Source organism: Bos mutus, chromosome 6, assembly GCF_027580195.1.
Source record: "Bos mutus isolate GX-2022 chromosome 6, NWIPB_WYAK_1.1, whole genome shotgun sequence".
NCBI classification, from domain to species: Eukaryota; Metazoa; Chordata; class Mammalia; order Artiodactyla; family Bovidae; genus Bos; species Bos mutus.
The window spans coordinates 108,512,109-108,531,674 of record NC_091622.1 but is presented as its reverse complement, the minus strand read 5'-3'; the positions used below and the strand labels follow the sequence as shown (position 1 = coordinate 108,531,674).

Below are 19,566 nucleotides of genomic sequence, written 5' to 3'. Positions count from 1 at the left end.
TAATGGAATTCATCTATACTTTATGTTAACTAAAATGTCGAACATTTATCTGGAATATTTCATTGGACAGAATTGAACTTCGTCTGGACACTGATCTTGTTTGATGTAAAATACACACATGTACATATATGAGCACTTAAGATAAAAAATATAAGACTTCTCCATCTACATAAAATATTTTTATTCCAATACAACTTAGAGATATTGAAGCCATTTTTTATTTTTACAGTGATTAGAAAATCTTAATGAAGAATAAAGATTACACTGTTTATAAAACTGTGTTCTGAAACATAGTTTGTTGATTGCTTCTTCCCCAGGCAAAAGTAGTGTGGACTTAGAAGAATCATCAACAAAAGGTTTGGAACCCAAAGCCCCCAGAATTAAAGAAGTCCTTAAAGAACGGAAAGTTTTAGAGAAAAAGGTAGCCTTAAGCAAAAAGAGGAAAAAGGACTCCAGGTACGTATTTATTTGGCCACATTCACATTATAATATTCTCTCAACAAGCTTTCAGAAGAGAGGCATTGAAAATGACAGGAAAGAGTCAGACCTTGAGTGTGTATATTATTCCATGTTTATGAAATAACATGGAATAGGGTTTTCTTTTCAGTATCATAATTCATTATGTTAATATCTATGATATTTCAAAACAGTGTGTACTAATCTTTTTCTTTTGTGGGGGTGGGAGCAGACTTTATTTGATAATCTCATGGAACCATTGGACTCTTTGCCCAGAGAAATGCAAGTGCATAAGCACACAGTTGTCCATAGTCTCAGAGAGTGTGTAGACCCTCTGAAGCACTCAGGAGCCGTTCCCCTTCTGGACATTCAGTTACCTCTTACTGACGGCGCTGCCTCCATTCTCTAGTCTTTCCACACACTTCACTAGTATCTCATGCTTCTCCCCGTAAACCAGCATTCCAAGCCAAACATTGTTTTTAGCACCTCATGATCATGGTTAATTCTGTAAGAATTACAAAGCTGAAGAGACTGAAGGTGGCTGTGTAGGCGTGGGCTATAGCATTGCTGTACTGGCAACATGCAGTTCTGTAAGTTTATCTTAGACTTGAAGGTAACTATGTCAGTGATTTTAGCTGAGTCAATCTGCAGAACTAAGTGAGAGAAGGAGGCTCTCATTTTTCTTACAGACTTCAGCCTTCTCGATCTGAATAAATAGAACTACTCTGTTTATTCAGAAGATAAGACTTTCAAAATGAAATTGTAGCCCATGTCATATTCTTCTTCAAGCGACAAATCACAAATTTTTGTTTCAAGAATACTTTCCTCTAGGACCAAGAGTGGTCCACTTCACATTCGGGATTTAGCTCTTCACTGTCAACCAAGAATAGGATTTAATTTGAAGTGCACAAGTCTCTAGGTACAAATTAAGTGTTTTATAGTGAAGAAAAGCTAAGCTTTTTTAAAAATCTTCCTGAGAAATTTAAATCACATTTTTTGGTCCAAAGTTCTTATTTCACATTTTGCCCCACCTAGGAACATTGATGAGAATTCTAAAAAGAAACAGCAATCTGAAGAAGATTCCAGAGAAACACTCAAAACAAGTGAGGTATGTCTTAATTAGTAAAACCCCACTTTAAATGCTCTTCTGTTAAGCCATTCAGTTATTTGTAGTAAAACTTAGAATACAGTCTGGTTTGTTTTTTTTTTTCTACCTTGAATAGAAAGTCTGTCACATTCAACATTCCAACACCCCCATCCTATTATGGCCTAAATTCTTCATTTTGGCAAGTTGATTCTTAAGATCTTTTATCTGGATAATAGTTACTTTTCTTCTCCTCTCTCTTCCCCCAACTCCCCCACCTCTTGTTTCTTAAATTGACGATAATAAAATAGCCAGGAATAATAATGAAAAAGAAAAGGAGGAAAAAGCTAAAATCCTTCCACTAACAAATTATCGTTGTCTTCCATTTCTCACCCACATATGTCCATAATTTTGTAGAGCAAATGTAACCTTGCATAGTGTTTTTAACATCCCCCCCATACTCATTTCACTGTTACTTCCTAATTAACACATTCTGATAATTATATAGCTTACATTGAATGAATATACTGTAATTTAAGCATTTTCTTATAGTTGAGCACTTGGACTGTTTTCTAAGATGTGATCATTTTAAATAGTAAAAATATGTAGATAAAAATACCCTCAAAATGTTCAGTAAGTACATTTTTCCTCCTTTTTACTTGTGATAAACTTGTTTTCACTGGGTTTTAATCTTTCTGTATACTTTTATATTTATAATTCTATAGCTGAACTATTGAATATCTTAACACTTCTAAAGGAAGCAGTAATAGTTTAGTAATTATTTATTCATAGCCGGTAAATATTCTTGATGTCTTTATGTAGAAATTAGAGTCATTTAGTATATTCTGATATTCTAATGTCATATTATTAATATTTAACTTTTTTTATGAGAAATCCCTTTGGAAAATGATCTTATAAGATTGTATTCACATTAATTGGTTAGAACTTATTGTAAAATTAGGTTGATGGCATCCCTGTTAGTTCTTTATTTGTGGAATTTAATTTCAAAGTAAGATCTTGCTATGTCCCAGTCCCTATAGTAATAGTGTATTAATCTTCATGTTAAAGTGTAAAAAAGGTGCAGTGATAAACTGACCCAGAGACACAAAGGGCTTTCTGAGGACTTCAGCCCATTGTTTGAATAAGAATAATTATAACTAGTTCATGAGTCCTTATTATAAAGTGTCATTGGTCATTAACATTAGTCCAGTCAGCGCCAGACTGTGGGTCAGGAGGAAGGTTTGGCTGCTTTGGTGTATTGGTATCTTCCCTTGGGTATGAACATGTGCATCAGATGTATATGATATGATTACTATTAGTTACCATGAGTTTCTATGTGCATTTGAAGCTTCCTAAATAAACTGTCTTACAGGTAACCTAAATTCATGAAGTTCCCATTGATAATTTGTATTTCTAAATTAAAATGTAAGAAAACTTTATTTCATTATAAAATTTTTAATTGCCTTCATTAGGTATTAAGTCTTTGGACTAAAAAGAACTAATGTCATTCTTTCAGCTTCTATTTATTAGTGACCACTGGGCATTAGTGGGCTTTAGCAATTTAAAGTCTGAGAATGCCTCCAAATGCCTGGACGCATCTCAGGAGAAAGAACTACTCTCTATAAAGATGCTGCTATATAGTGGGAAGAGTATTAGACCCAGAATGAAATTATCTGAACTCGTTGCAAGATGTCACATTATTGAACCATCCTGAGTTTCAGGTTCCTGATGCATAGAAATAAGTTAATAATACCTACCAGCTATTGGCAGAGGTGAAATAAGTAAGGTGTAGCATGTGGTAAAGAATTCACCTGGCAATGCAGGAGACGCGGGTTCGATCCCTGGGTCAGGAAGATTGCCTGGAGAAGGAAATGGCACACCACTCCAGTATTCTTGCCTGGGAAATCCCATGGACAGGGGAGCCTGGCAGGCTACAGTAAATGGGGTCACAAAGAGTCGCATGGCTTAGGAACTTAAACAACAACAACAAGCATGTTACAACGTTCAACATACTAAATGCACCCAAATTTTAGATTTGAATATAAAAACTAGGTCTTATATTTTAACTTTTATTTTCTTACAGCATTGTGAAAAGGAAAAAGCATCTTCTTCAAAGGATCTAAAGCATGTCCATGCAAAGAGTGAACCAAGTAAACCTGCTCGAAGACTTTCAGAGTCTTTGCATCCAGCTGATGAAAACAAAAACGAATCCAAAATAGAAAGGGAACACAAAAGACGGACTTCTACCCCTGTTGTGGTGGAAGGGGTGCAGGAAGAGACTGACACGAGGGACGGAAAAAGGCCACTGGAACGCTCAGAAAGTGGCACAGAAGAACCCCAGAAACAGAAGAGCACGCTTAAAAACGAAAAGCATCTAAAGAAAGATGATTCAGAAACACCACATTTAAAAAGCCTGCCTAAGAAAGAGGCGAAATCCTCCAAGGAGAAGCCTGAAAAGGAGAAAACTCTGTCAGAAGACAAACCGTCTACAAAACACAAGTACAGAGGTGACAGTGCTCATAAAGCAGGAGATGAGCCCGAGCCTCACTCTTCCGAGAGAGGCTCGAGAGATGAAAACGTTCAGAAGACGAGTCAACAAGCAAAACTGTCGTCAGATGATAAAGCTGAACGAAGAGGTAAACACCGGAATGAAAGGAAGTTGTCAGTTTTGGGCAAAGATGGTAAACCAGTTTCTGAGTATATTATAAAAAGTGACGAGAATGTTCGTAAAGAAAATAAGAAAGAGAGACACGGGTCAGCGGACAAAACCAAGGCAGAGCACAAATCAAGAAGATCAAGTGATTCTAAAATTCAGAAGGACTCTCTGAGCTCCAGGCAACATGGAAGCACAGTACAGAGAAGAAGCGAAAGTTACTCTGAGGATAAATGTGATAATGACTTGACTAACGCAGATAGTAATTCAAAACCAGAGGAGGCGATTCACAAGGAGAGGCGAAGAACCAAGAGCTTGTTGGAAGATAAACTTGTGTTGAAGTCTAAGTCCAGAAGCCAAGGCAAACAGTTGAAAGCATCTGAAACAGAATCACAAGAAAATACCACAAAACTGGCGACCACTCCAAAACCAGAGAAGGAGAAGAACACTGAAGAAGGTGAGCCAGAGAGACAGCGGAAGTCCAGAGTTGAAGACAGACCTTCTGAGGAAAGCGGTGTGGAGCCCACGTCAGAGAGTGTGGCCCCTTCAGCGCATAGTGTGCAGAGAGAGTCTAGTCACAGAGCAAAGTTGCCACTAGCAAAGGAGAGGTGCAAGGGTGAGAAAGAGTCAAGCTCCACCAGACTCGAGAGAAAGTTGTCAGACGGGCACAAAAGCAGGAGCTTAAAGCACAGTAGTAAGGACGTGAAAAAGAAGGAAGACAACAAAACAGAGGACAAGGATGGAAAAGAAGTTGACGGCAGTCATGAGAAGCCCAGAGGAAGTAGTTCAGTCGTAGAGAAGAAGTTAAGTAGAAGGTTGTGTGAAAATCGAAGAGGCAGCGTATCCCAAGAAATGGCTAAAGGAGAAGAAAAACCAGCAGCAAACCCTTCAGGTGCTCCCAGTAGTTCCTCCCTTCAGAGACCCAAAAAAAGTGGTGATCCTGCCCTGATGCCCGAACAAGAGCCAATGGAAATTGATCCCGAGCCAGCCATGGAAAATGCAGCGGAAGTCCGCAAAACCCAAGACGGCAGCAGTAGCTCTCAGCAAGAACTTGACTCAGAAAATGTTACGAAACAAAAAACTACTGCTGCAGTCCTAAAGGAGGAGTTACAGACTCCCATGGGAGAGTCAAAAACAGCATCTCCAGCCTGTAAATCGGGGCGTGGAACAGGAGCTGTTGGTAATTCCGAAAAGCACGCTGACCACAGAAGCACCCTGACCAAGAAAATGCATCTCCAAAGCTCTGTGTCCAAACCTAACTCTGGGGAAAAGGAGTCTGCTCAACAAGAAACTCAGGAAATGAATGTAGACTCCGAAACGAGTCACTGTTTGTTACCCCGTGCCCCATCAGAAAGTGACAGGGCACAGAAGAATTTGAAAAACACCACCAGGCCCACCGAAGAACGCCTTGCTCCAGGAGACCCCACTCTTAAACATTCCACAAAGGTAGATCCCGCCCCGTCCTTAGGCTCCATGACTGCTGGGCCTCAGAAACAGTCCCACGATTCAGGGGTGCTTCCTTTAGTTGACAGAAGAAGTGGGTCAGAAGGTACCACAGCCAGCACCTCGCTCGTCCACCACTCTGAAATCCCTAAGCAAAGCTGGACTGATGAGGAATCAGAAGTCCCTAGGACAAGTGACAGCAGAAAAGGCAATGCCGTTTCCACAGTAGATACACCAGCAGAAGCCAGCGTGGAGAGCAGAAGACACATTCCAGAAGGTGCACAGGCCTTCATACTGCACAGCAGACAAGGGAAAGTAGACACACCTGTTGGCAGTGAGTCAGGGGACAGGACAGTGGAAAAGGAGAACATTGACAAAGAAGGTGGCTCGATGGATGTGGATGGGAAAGGAAGTAACTCAAGTTCGAAGCAGACAGTTAGGGCTTCTGTAGAAAATGGCCACAAGGTTGGTGTTGCTGTTGATCAGGTGGAAGGCATGAGTACAGAAACAGATACTATTGGACTTAAGCAGAGCAGAGGCCCAGCTGAAGTTGAAAACATACCAGCCGATGCTGACAGAAGGCACGGACACAGTGAGGTGGACACCAGTGCTGAGAGCAATGCCGTGTCCTCTGTTCTACATCAAAGGAGCGGGAAAGCTGAGATTCCGACAGCCAGGCCTAGTAGAGGAGAAAAGGCTTCCATCGCCAGCAGCACTGAGGGGAAGGACAGTGGTGTTCCCCTAAACCTGGTGAAGGCGGGGACTGCCACAACCACATCTGCAGAGACGGTGGAGGGTGGGGTGGCCATGCCTTGCACAAGCATCGAGGCAGACGAAGGCCTCACAACGGGCACGTGCTCCGAAAACCACCCTCTTCACGTCGGGGAGGAAGCCAGAGAAGGCACCATCTTTGCTGCAGCCGAGGAAGGTGGGGGTGTTGTCACAGAAGGATTTGCAGAAAGCGAAACGTTCCTCACAAGCACCAAAGAGGGAGAAAGTGGGGAATGCGCCCTGGCCGAGCCTGAAGAAAGAGCAGCTGACCCCGCGACGGCCCCCACTGGGACCACCGAGGCTGACGCCAGGAGCGCAGCGACCGAAGAGAAGGATGACGCTGTGACCAGCGCGGGTTCTGAGGGCAAGTGCGATGGGTCTTCAGGTGGAGACTCGGAACTCGTGGAAGGAACGGTCAGGTTTATCAGTGAGGTTGAGAGCGACGGAGCAGTAACAAGTGCGGGGATGGACATCAGGGAGGGGTCCCTAAGCAACGAAGAGTTGGATGGATTCCAGAGAAGCCCACCGAGAGCAGGGCCCAAGAAGGAAAGCGAGGGGACAGTGACGTGCACAGGGGCAGGGGGTAGAAGAGACGGCAGTGTCCTGTGCTCCGCAGCTGGGGTGGAGCCTCAGGAGGAGCGCAGGGTGACGGGGGCCCCTGGGGGCCCCATAGACACCCCCACCCCCACGGCAGCCAGCGCCGCTCAGGAGGAAAGCGGTTCTGTGATGGACGGCCCGGAGGGTGAAAGTGCCGTCACCAGCACCGGGATAACAGAGGAGGACGGGGAGGGCCTGGCGAGCTGCACAGGTTCAGAGGAGAGCAGGGAAGGCTTCGCCCTGAGTTCCGAATCTGAAGAAAACGAAGAGAGTGCCATGGATAGCACGGTAGCCAAAGACCCCACTGATGCGCCGGTGGTAGCCCCCGGCCCCTGCGACGATGAGGGCGTGGTGACCAGCACGGGCGCCAAGGAGGACGAGGATGAAGGGGAGGGCGTGGTGACCAGCACGGGCCGGGGGAATGAGGTCGGGCACGCGTCCACGTGCACAGGGATGGAAGAGGAGAGCGAAGGGATGTCGGTCTGCGAGAGCGCAGGCGGAGACGCTCAGCTTGGCCCTGTGGCAGGGCGTGTGGACGCCGAGGCCGGCGGCACCGTCCCGCACGCGTACGAGAGTACCGTGGACAGCGTGAGCGGCGCTGAGAAGGACACTAAAGACGCAGAGATCTGCTCCAGCGCCAAAGGGGTCGTGGAGAGCAGCGTGAGCAGCGGGGCTGCAGGGGAGGGCATGGCGGCTCCCGCTTCTGAAGGTCGCCAGGGGCCCATGACCAGCGCAGCTTTAGACCGCAGGGACGGTGAGCTCAGCAGAAACGAAAAAGCCGACGATACCACGCCCTCCACTGGCCTGGTGGGGGACAGTTACGAGGCCCTCGTGTCTGCTGCTGTGCCAGAACATGAGCCTCCTCACACGTCACCGGGCGAAAAAGATGAGGGTGTCATCACCTCCGTGGAGAACGAAGACTGTGATGGCCTTGCGGCCGCCACGGCCATTGACAGTGTCGCCAACCAGGCTGGTGTGGCTGGGGGTTCAGGTGAAGGGAAGGGCTTGGTGATCTCCACCAGCACAACAGACGATCTCACCCCACAGCTCAGCACTGTGGTAGACATGAGGGCTGGCCATTCAAGCGCCTTGAGACCTGAAGAGAGCGCGGAGGGCCCCAGAGTGAACATGGAGGAGTTCGAGGCCCCCATGCCCAGCGCAGCATCAGGTGACGGGAGCCAACTCACGGCTGCGAGAAACGAGGAGAAAGACGAGTGTGCCATGATTTCCACAAGCATCGGGGAGGAATTCGAAGTGCCCATTTCCAGCGCGACAGCCCTCCATGGTGCCCAGAGTCCGCAGCCGGTGGCAGCCGTGGAAGACAGAGCCAAAGCGCTGGCCCTGGTGAGCGCCGATGACTTTGAGGGGCCCACGCCCAGTGCGCCTGCGCAAGCCGAGAGCCCCCTTGCTTCAACCAGCAAAGAGGAGAAGGACGAATGTGCGCTCATTTCCACCAGCATTGCAGAAGATTGCGAAGCCTCTGTGTGCGGTGTGTCTAGGGAAAGGGAACATGAGCAACCCGTCCTGGAAGAGAAGGACGGCAGCGCTATCATCTCCACAAGCTCAGGAGAGGACTGCGAGGGCCCCGTGTCCAGTGCTGTCGCTCGAGAGGATGCCCAGGCCTCGGTCAGGCCGGCGGAAGAGGCGAGCGACATGGCCATGATTTCCACCAGCACCTCGGAAGGCTGTGAGGCGGTCATGGCGGGCGCCGTCCCGCAGGAGGAGGAGCTGCCCGTGGGCACTGGCACAGAGGACGTGAGCGATGCCGCTATCATCTCCACCAGCACGGCCGAATGCCTGCTGGCCCCTGCTGGTCTCGACAGGCATGAAGAGGTTCATTTGAGTGCAGACAGCCCCAAAGGAAATGATGCCCCATCAGCCACGAAGATGAGCAAGCCTGAGGCCCGTCTGTCCAGCCTAATGGCCGAGGACAAGTGTCAGTGTCCTGGGCCCTCCACAGGGGGAAAAGAAGTGGGCCCTGTGGTGGCAGGGGGCACTGGGGAAGAGCATGACCGGGTGTCGGTCAGTATGCTTTCTGCAGGTGTCGGGATTGTGGCAGAGAGCGAGAGGCTTGGCAAGGACTGTGCAGACAGAGTTCAGAGAGAAGATGAAAGGCCTGAGGCAGGGACATCAGGGGGCAGCACGCCAGCGAGATGCCCAGCAGCGGGGAGTGGGGACTCGCCTGTCAACCCGCAAGGACTAGAGCAGGCTCCTGAGGGCACCATCAGTGTGCGCTGTTTGACAGCAGTCAATCCTGGTGCTAAAAAAGCTGATGACCAGTGGGATCCTGAGGGGCACTTGAAAACCACCACCGCTGAATGTATTAATGGCCAGGAGTCAGAAACGGCTCCTTCCCACACAGCAGCCCTTCCCACCGCCTACAATGTAGCTCTCTCAGCTGCTAAACAGGAGCAGAACTTGACGAGCAGGAGTGACCACCGTGGCCAGTGCACTGTCCCAGCATCCACTAAGAAAACAGGAGAAGAGAACAGTGTGACCAAATCCTGCCAGCAAGAAGGTCTTCAAGTCACTGTTTCTTCTGAAGAAAATTTGCGTGATCGAGGTGAGACTCTTAAGTGCAAATTTTCGTGTTTTATAAAGATAATTGTATGTAGAGGGTATTTAAGATGGTTTTGGTTCTGAAAGTGAAAGTGAAGTCGCTCAGTTGTGTCGTACTCTTTGCAACCCCATGGACCGTAGCCCACCAGGCTCCTCCATCCATGGGATTTTCCAGGCAAGAACACTGGAGTGGATTGCCATTTCCATCTCCAGGAGATCTTCTTGTCCCAGGGATTGAACCTGGGTCTCCCACATTGTAGGCGGACACTTTACCGTCTGAGCCACCAGGGAGGTTTTGGTTTTAGAATATAGCAAAATCACTGTCATCCAAGTTGAGAGCCAGGCTTCTCTAAAATCACGTTTAAATGGTTAATCTTAGACCCACTTCTCATGTGCGACGTGGGCAGTTAGGAGGCTTCCAGCTGTCTCATCGGCTGGACAAGTGTAGTCCACAGGACTGTTGCAAGTTACTAAACATCTTTGGCCTTCAAGCTTCTTAGTAGTCAAAATGAAGGCACCTTACAGCAGTGTATGAGATGAGCATTTTTTTTAATCACCTCATTTTACAAATGAACGTTCGAAGAGTTTAAATAACTTGCACGGTACTTGGATGCCTCTTAGGAAAAAAAAAATCACATCTGAGCCTCAGCTTTCTGTTGTGTCAGAAGGGGATGATAGCACAAAACAAGCCCCGTCCCAGCCCTCATGTGACTTATTACAGGTTCCAGGTACGTGTCAGTTTAGTCTAGCTGGCTGCTTCTCATTGAGGAAGCACATTATGTTTTATTTAGCAGCGTTTATTGTTCATATGGGCTAGTTTCTGGCTTAGTATTTGAAGAAGAATCGTGTTCCCTCCTGCTAGATTCCAGAGAGTGCCGGTCTTATTGGAAACTTGTTGGTACTTTTCAAAGCTGTAAGCTTGGAGCTCAGTCATTGATTACCACTCACCCACCCACTTCAGACATGTTATACCAGGTACCACTGTGGATTCAGAGATGATGGGAAGATGGTTGTGAATCCAGCCACATATTGTGTTTAGGCTGTGACACGGCACTGTGACAGGTGCTTAGGACAGGCTTAACAGGATGCTATGAGAACTCGAAGGGGGTACGTGGGCTGGACAGGAAGCGAGCAGGGATGCTGTCTTCCTCGCCACTCTGTGTAAATGGGAGCAAGCTGCACTTTTAAGCTGAAATATCACCTAAGTGCTACTCTGGAGGCTGAGGCCAGTAGATTTAGTCCTGTTTCTTATAGGGACTTAGGAGACACTAAGAGATGTTCCAAGGATTGAAATAAATGACTTAAAATTTTTCTGTTGACTTTAACTTAGGGTGAGTTGAATGTTCTGGAAGTTTCTATGACTCAGCCATTGCTACAGTCTGTTATTCTTCCTGCCTCCTGCCTCTCCTTCCCTCTGAAGGAGCAGAAATAGAAGGACTTTTAGCAAGGAATAAGCCCACAGCCTCCTGGAGAAAGGAAGGGTTTTCTTGGGAGGCGTCCATGTGGGCAAGTGAGAGGAACAAGTCTCAGGACAGAGGAGAGAAGGAAAGAAAGGGATAGGTTTGAGTCTACCAGGGAAAATTCTGTTCCCTTTTTATCTGTTTCACAGTTTTTAACTTTATGTTCAACTTTGCTGTGTTAGCACAAGCAAGTAAAATGAGTCTGTTCACAAATCACCATCTTTATTAGGAATATACCTCAGTGGCCTTGAATGTTTTCTTTTAGGGACAAGCTTGATACAGATATCTATAGAAAAATACTTGGAAATAAGACGTCCTCACAAATGATAAGAGCATCATTCTTCGTGGCCAGCCAGCATAACAGCCAGAAACATTTTTATACACATCCCATCCCCCGAAATGAGTGAATGACCCCTTGCCTTTTATCTGAGAATTTTCGGGCGTATTCCCCTTTATTGTTTTCTACTGACAGGAAACTAAACATGACGGAGGAGGGCATAGCGTGTCTAGATGACAGCTAGACAACATCCTGTTACCTTTTGACTCAAGGTGTATTTTGCAAGCAAATTCTTAAACTGATTGAATGATTTGCATTTCTTTAGGCAGAAAAGAGTCTCCATCAAATGCTGTGGGAAGACTGGGACTGAAAACCAACTTGAAACCTGAGGTATGGTTGATCATTCAGTTACGCTGAACTGTCAGTGGTGTATGTACCTTTTCACCATGTACAGATACATGTACACGAGCAGAATGCAGCCCCAGCTCTCACTGTACCAAAGCTATTTCAGTTCTGTTACTGACACGTCGTGTGAGGGAAGAGTTCAGAACCTGAATAGTCTCAGCTGATAGCACCATCATCAATTCCATCCACTCAAACCAGAAAGCCAAGGGTCACCCTCAGTCACCCCACGTTTCATCTATTGCTGGTTCTCATAGTTTCCATTCCCAAAATGTACCTTGAGTCCACCTATTTCTGTTTCTACGGCTACCACCTAGTCTAAGCCTCTACCCCGGTAGGTAGTGTCCCCATTCTGCTTCCTCTCCAGCCCCTCCTCCAGTCTTCACTCAGCCCTGAGAGTTAGCTTGAAAAACATAAATTAGGTCATGTCATTGCTCTGCTTGAAATTTCCAATGACTTCTCATTGGATTTAGAATAAAATCTAGTTTGGGAGGAGGTTTTCTTGTTCCTCTGTCACAGCCTGTGTGCTCTACACAGTTTAGTCTCCGTGCCCCCTTCCAGCCTGACCTCCTGGCGCCTCCGAGTCCACGTGACAAGATAGTGGCAAACATGGGGGCTGTGAATGCAGTGCAGAGGAGCCTCGACTCACAGCAGGGCCAGTGGGTGGAGGGGGGCGGCTTGCAGGAGGACTTTGGAGTGGACTTCTGCAAACAGTGGAAGTGTACCTGAGAACACAGAAAGGGAAGAGCCAATCGTGAGTCCTGGGCATTGCAGTGTTTCGGGGGTGAGCTGCGCTGAAACCTCAAGCCTCTTGAAGAAATGGGACCAGATCAGGAAGGGCTTGTGTGTTGTACTCAGCATTTTACTTTAGCGCAATAGGAGAGCCATTGATGGATGAAATACGAGATTAGTTTCACCTTTTTGTTCCTAAAGGTTGACAGGATGCTGAGTGTTTTGTTTAATTCCCTTCAGGTAAATTAAACTTACCTTCTTATTTCAAAAACCTCATAACCTTGTTATGGTGCCTTGGACTTTTTAGGTATTTGTGCCATCAGAAGAAGAGAAAAATCATGAAATGCCAGCACCACCAGCAAGTCCAAGTGGGAGAAAGCTGAGTGGAACAGGTAAACTCCTTTTAGCGGTTGTTCACATTCTTTTTTCCTTACATGTGGGTTTATCTTTTATCACCACTTAAAATTTATAGCTAATATGTAATAAAACATTGACAGGCTATATGGATTTACCTATCATTTTTTAACATAGATTAGAGAAAAAACTCTTTGCTATTTCATGTTTAACTTATACTTTTTCTTCATGAAGCGTTAACATCAGTCAGAATCACGTAAGGTTGTGTTTAAATCTGATGCCTCTGAATAACTGTGTCCAAACCAGCTGCCTTGGAGCAGACCCTTGCTCTTGCCCACAAGCGTGTCTCTGTGGCCCTCCCTGTCCTTCCAGGTGCCATCACAAGCGCATTTCCAGAAGGCTAGTCTGCGCCCGTCTGCCCACTTCTTTTAACCTCATGCTCTTGACCCCTGGGCTCTGGCCGTTGCTGCGTCACTGAAGCTCCTCCCCGCTTGCAGAGCCTCTTCTCAGTCTCTCTCTGCACCAGTCTTCAGTGTCCACTAAAGGTGTGAAGGGAAGGTCTCAGCCTCAGACAGAGTTAGGACAGCAGCTCTCAAACACTTCGGTCTCAGGACCACTTTACACATGACCTCGTCTAAATCTGACCACCCGCCAGAGACCCTCACTACAACACCATCACATTGGGGATTACATTTTTAATATATGGGGTGGGTGGCAGTATATTCAGTGTGAAGGGGACACAAACATCCAGTCCATAGCATTCAAAACACTGAAAAGTTCAGGCAAAGCATGATCCAGGAGCAGAGACATCTTTCAAAGGCCCAATTTCTTACCTTCTCTCTTAATCCCCAGCAGAAGTAATCGCTTTCCCACCCTTGGCCTCTGGGAAGATACCTTGTGCTGTCATTCGTGGGCGAAGTGCTGAGACTTGTGGTTCAGTTTCGGTGCCTGAGTTACATTCTCTAGAATTCTTTTATAAACTCGGCCATATGTTGTGGGCGTCCTTCTTTGTCAGCATATGCAGATCAGCTGCATCTGTTTCAGTAGTGGTCTGCAGCACACGGTCCCCCTGTTGTTGGGTCTCTTAGTGCCCTCCTGTGTGTGTAGTTTTTACTGTTACAAGTAACGCTGCAGGGAGCTTCCATATGTGTATAATCATGTACTTTTCCAATTTTTTTTGAAAAAGTGAACCGAGAGGTCAAAGAACACACACGTTTAAATTTTCACTTCAAGCGCTTGCTGTTCCCCCTAATTTGGAGATAAATATTGAAGAACAAGTAGGTGTGTATTTGGTGGACCAGGCAAAGAGAAAGGCAGTGTGTGAGGAGTAGTGTGTATAAATCCTCAACCAGGGCTATCTGGGCTGTCAGGGTGGGGACCTTCCAAAGCAAACCTTCTGAAAGGGCAGCCTTCAAAGTACGTGACCACAGGAACCTTATAAGCAGAAATACCAGGGCTTCCTGGAAGACCACCCCAAGACCTGGTAAGCCACTCGTCCTGACATGTTAAAACCCTAACGATGAATAATCTTCCCAAAACTTGGATAGATGGTAGTTAAAATTCCTGTGTATATGTTACAGTACACATAATTAATATCCCATTTGTTAATTGTCAAGAAGGTAACATTTTTGGATTCTGAAGTTCTTTGTTCCCAGAGTTGTATTTCAGACTGTGTTTAGGTACAGTTCAATAAGAGATCTACTTACGTAAAAGGAAGTTGTTTAAAAGAAAAATGTGTGTTCTGTCATTGTTGAGTAGAAACAGTAGGCTTGTACTTGAGGCTTCCAAAGAATATAAATAGCCCTTTGCTGTTTGAGGGGATAGGCTCTAACTCTTCGTTTGATGGGATTATTTTTAAATGAACCAGTGTTACCCTGTCACCTAACAGTTATAGCACAGGCCTTCCCCACCTTCCTTCCAAGCCTCAGATTGCTGACATGGTTAAATCACTGTAGTGATCCAATGGATCGCTGCCTTTACTCTAAAAATGCAGGGAACGGTATTTTGTTGTTTTTCTGGTCGTGTGACAGAACATAGATGGTATTGATAGAAAATAATTGGTCTAAAATGTATAATTCACAAAGGCACTTAGGCCCCTTAGTGACATAGCCTCACTTAACTAAAAAGCTCTCAATTGGTTTCTCTGTTGTTCATAACCAGTTTTCAGTTTCCTTATTTCTCATTTTTGTCTTTGAACAGTTGAACTGCAGAGGGAGCCTTCGCTGGCGATTGACTCACCAAATGTAAGTCACCGTAATTGTTTGGATTTTGTTGTTATCACTTGGGATTATTTTGGTTTGAGGTTTTGAAAGTGATTACGTTTAGGGGAGGGGCTGGCCACACGTTTCTTTAGGAGATGAGGCCATTTGTAGTGTGTGCTCCATTGAAGTTCAACCTACTCACATCTTTAATTTCATGTTCAATTTTATCCACTCATGTCAGGAAACTTAGTTGCTTTTCTCAGAAAAAAGGAGTCACTCTGAATTCAGCAGCCCTGTGTTCTAGTGGCTTTTTAGGCCAATATCATGAGACAGAACCAAGGAAATAGAAGAAGGTCCAGATTCCTCAGACTCGGGAGCTCCCCTGGTAATCTTAATGAAATTCTTTGAAGAATTGGGAGCTTTCTATTTTTTATTACTGTAATGGGACTGCAAATTGGACTGTGGTGTTTTAAATTAATCTGGTGCCGTAGACCAAACTGACTTTAAGAACTTCACTGTGTATCTTTAGAAAGTGTTTGTGAGTGTACTAAACTGCAATTGCCATAAATGCATATTTTTTCCTAGCTGTGGCTCTCATAATCCCTTTTGTCTTTGAAGGATTTTTTTTTTTTTTTGGTCTGTCTTAATGCATAGAGAAGTGTACATTTTGTAAAATGCTTGTGAATCACAGATAGTCACATTCTTTCCAGTGTCACTAGAAGACTCAGAAGAGCCCTGCTTCCCACCAAACACCCATGGTGTCAGGGGGCTTACCTCCCTCTGTTGAGACATCCCAGGCTGTATCTAGACCCTCACACCCAGTCTGCTGAGTGAAGGAGAAGAGCCCCACTTGGTTCTGTTCGGGTTTACCCTCCAAGAGCTCAAAGGATTCGAAATGTGGCTGTATCTCCAGGCCTGCCCCACCGTGTGCTGCGTTCTGCCTTGTTTCCCTGACGCCCCCAGCAGCTGCCTTTTTCCTTTCTGAGAGTGTCTGTCCTTTCCAAACAGGAAATTCTGCAGCTGGGGCTTAGAATGTTGTAGGATATTCTGGGGGCTTCCCAGGTGGCACTAGTGTGGTAAAGAGCTCAACTGCCAGTGCAGGAGACATGAGAAACTCAGGTTCAGTCCCTGGATGGGGAAGATCCCTGGAGAAGGGAATGGCAACCCACTCTAGTGTCCTTGCCTGGAGAACCCCATGGACAGAGGAGCCCGGCGGGCACAGTCTATGTGGTCGCAGAGAGTGGGATACGACTAAAGTGACTGAGCGTGCATGAGAGATATTCAGAGGCTTTCCCTCAAAAAAAAGTAAAATTGACAAGGCTTGCCTGAGGGAAACCTTATAACAGATTGACAAAATCCCTCAACATTTTTTAAAAAGAAAATCATGAAGGATCATTGGATGGGAAGAGAATTTCTAAAGTTTTTTCTCTCTTTATTTCTTACTCTTACCATAACTGCTTTAACGACAAGGAGAATAAACTACAATAGGATGCTAATTTGTTAAACTGAAACTTCTTCAAAAAGAAGGTGTCCTCTGCTCTTGAACTGGGTGAAATTTAAAAGAACACGTTCGCCAGTCCCTTTAAGTGTTCTTCAAACAGCCAGAGTATTTTCTAGATATTCAAGATTTTTAAGAATATCTATAAATAGCCTTTTCTGTTGTGTGTTTAGGTCAAAAATGCAGGCTCAGAAACAACTGAAATTCATGGGAAATTTTATAGCAAAGAAGGTAAGTTAATAAATTTCGTAGTATAATTTTAATATTAATTGTAATTGTCATTTGTCAAGTGCCTTTTATGTGGCAGGCCCTGTGCTAATTATAATTACTTGGCAAATTTTTAATCATGTAACTCATATAATCCAGTAAAGTGAGTGTTCACAGCATCACACCTGTAGTTGAGGTAACAGACATAGAGAGTGGGCCAGTGGCTCGTTCAAGGTCATGAACCTTATAAATGGTCCCTGGCCTTAAATAACAATTACAGTTTGCCAGGAACCTCACAATGGGTTTGTCCAGTGTGACTACAAAATGTATAGTCCTCTGTGGTTTGCTTATAGGGGAGGTTCTGTGCTGCGTAAACTGTGCTGCCTTCCGACAAGCAGCCTCAGTGTGATAGCAGACCAGGGCCCTCACACTTATGTGCTCATTGCCCGGGAGTCAGGCCTTACTCCACGCAAGCTGGAGAGACTGCCAGCTCCAGAGGGATAATTCTGTTCTGAGAACAAAGTACAGAGTTGTATTTATTCCTACTGATTTTGTTCGTTCCCTGTTCCAAGAATGGGGAAAGCGGTCTTAATCCCCTGTACAGTTATTTTTTATTTGTATTGCTTCTTCTGTTAGTGGACATTTAGTGTGCAAGTGTGACTTGTCCACGACTTCCAGAGAGAGCTGCATGCATGGTGTGCTGTGTTCCTTGGACACTTGCTCATGCTCTGCTGCTCAGGAGCTGGGGGAAAGTGGTCTTGAGGTCTGCCGTGTAAATGCCAGTGAGTCTGTCCCCTCCTTGAACCCCGCTCACTCATTCTAGAAATAGAAATCATGGAACTTAACCTGACGTAGTTGTGTAAGGATCACACCACAATCACTTGTCAAGTGCCTTCCTCTTTTCCTTTCCCATTCTACACATGTGCCTAAAGTAAGTATTGGAGTGAATACTTAAGGGGGTTTGTTTTTTCTTTTTTCTTTTGTATTTCTTACTCAGAGATATCCAATGGTGGAAAAGACAACACAGAAGCCATAAGATGTCATAGTGTTGAAGCAAATCCTAAAAAGGTGGGTTTTTGTAGGAAACTCAAGCACTTCATGTTTTACGAATAGTGCTTTCTCCTGTGCAAAGGGCTTTTAGCTCTCTGTATAGATGAGAAATTAAATGTATTAATAGGTATTAAGAGTTCTCTGTGTCTGTGTTACTTGTTTATGCTTTTGTAAGATTAGGTAATTTAGCAGGTTGCAGGATTATTTGGACATGTCCATACTGTTTTCTAACTCAAGTAAGGCGGTAGGTGTTGCAAGAGGGCATCAGGGGGCAGACACACTGAAACCATACTCACAGGAAACTAGCCAATCTATCACACGGGCCACAGCCTTGTCTAACTCAATGAAACTAAGCCATGCCCATGGGGCCACCCAAGACGGGCGGGTCATGGTGGAGAGCTCTGACAGAATGTGGTCCACTGGAGAAGGGAATGGCAAACCACTTCAGTATTCTTGCCTTGAGAACCCCATGAACAGTATGAAAAGGCAAAATGATAGGGTACTGAAAGAGGAACTCCCCAGGTCGGTAGGTGCCCAATATGCTACTGGAGATCAGTGGAGAAATAACTCCAGAAAGAATGAAGGGATGGAGCCAAAGCAAAAATAATGCCCAGTTGTGGATGTGACTGGTGATAGAAGTAAGGTCCGATGCTGTAAGGAGCAATATTGCATAGGAACCTGGAATGTCAGGTCCATGAATCAAGGCAAATTGGAAGTGGTCAAACAGGAGATGGCAAGAGTGAACGTCGACATTCTAGGAATCAGCGAACTAAAATGGACTGGAATGGGTGAATTTAACTCAGATGACCATTATATCTACTACTGTGGGCAGGAATCCCTTAGAAGAAATGGAATAGCCATCATGGTCAACAGAAGAGTCTGAAATGCAGTACTTGGATACAGTCTCAAAAATGACAGAATGATCTCTGTTCATTTCCAAGGCAAACCATTCAATATCACAGTAATCCAAGTCTATGCCCCAACCAGTAATACTGAAGAAGCTGAAGTGGAACGGTTCTATAAAGACCTACAAGACCTTTTAGAACTAACACCCAAAAAAGATGTCCTTTTCATTATAGGGGACTGGAATGCAAAAGTAGGAAGTCAAGAAACACCTGGAGTAACAGGCATATTTGGCCTTGGAGTACAGAATGAAGCAGGGCAAAGGCTAATTGAGTTTTGCCAAGAGAACACACTGGTCATAGCAAACACCCTCTTCCAGCAACACAAGAGAAGACTCTACCCATGGACATCACCAGATGGTCCACACCAAAATCAGATTGATTATATTCTTTGCAGCCAAAGATGGAGAAGCTCTATACAGTCAGCAGAAATAAGACCGGGAACTCTCTGTGGCTCAGATCATGAACTCCTTATTGCCAAATTCAGACTTAAATTGAAGTAAGTAGGGAAAACCACTAGACCATTCAGTTCAGTTCAGTCACTGAGTCGTGTCTGACTCTTTGCGACCCCATGAATCGCAGCACGCCAGGCCTCCTTGTCCATCACCAACTCCTGGAGTTCACTCACACTCAACGTCCATCGAGTCGGTGATGCCATCCAGCCATCTCATCCTCTGTCGTCCCCTTTTCCTCCTGTCGCCAATCCCTCCCAGCATCAGAGTTTTTCCAGTGAGTCAGCTCTTCGCAAGAGGTGGCCAAAGTGCTGGAGTTTCAGCTTTAGCATCATTCCTTCCAAGGAACACCCAGGACTGATCTCCTTTAGAATGGACTGGTTGGATCTCCTTGCAGTCCAAGGGACTCTCAGGAGTCTTTTCCAACACCACAGTTCAAAAGCATCAATTCTTTGGCCCTCAGCTTTC

At 45.5% G+C, this 19,566-nt stretch overlaps 1 protein-coding gene across 1 annotated transcript in view; it reads left to right on the top strand.

Annotated features, from left to right (window-relative positions):
- The window catches only part of BOD1L1 (biorientation of chromosomes in cell division 1 like 1), a 57,342-nt gene that overhangs the window by 16,976 nt on the left and 20,800 nt on the right, over positions 1–19,566 (top strand). Inside the window, exons 8-15 of the mRNA XM_070372706.1 lie at positions 318–456; positions 1,492–1,564; positions 3,624–9,567; positions 11,626–11,690; positions 12,742–12,826; positions 14,988–15,031; positions 16,661–16,718; positions 17,692–17,762. Coding sequence (XP_070228807.1) covers positions 318–456; positions 1,492–1,564; positions 3,624–9,567; positions 11,626–11,690; positions 12,742–12,826; positions 14,988–15,031; positions 16,661–16,718; positions 17,692–17,762 — 6,479 coding nt within the window. The remainder of the gene's footprint in view (positions 1–317; positions 457–1,491; positions 1,565–3,623; positions 9,568–11,625; positions 11,691–12,741; positions 12,827–14,987; positions 15,032–16,660; positions 16,719–17,691; positions 17,763–19,566) is intronic.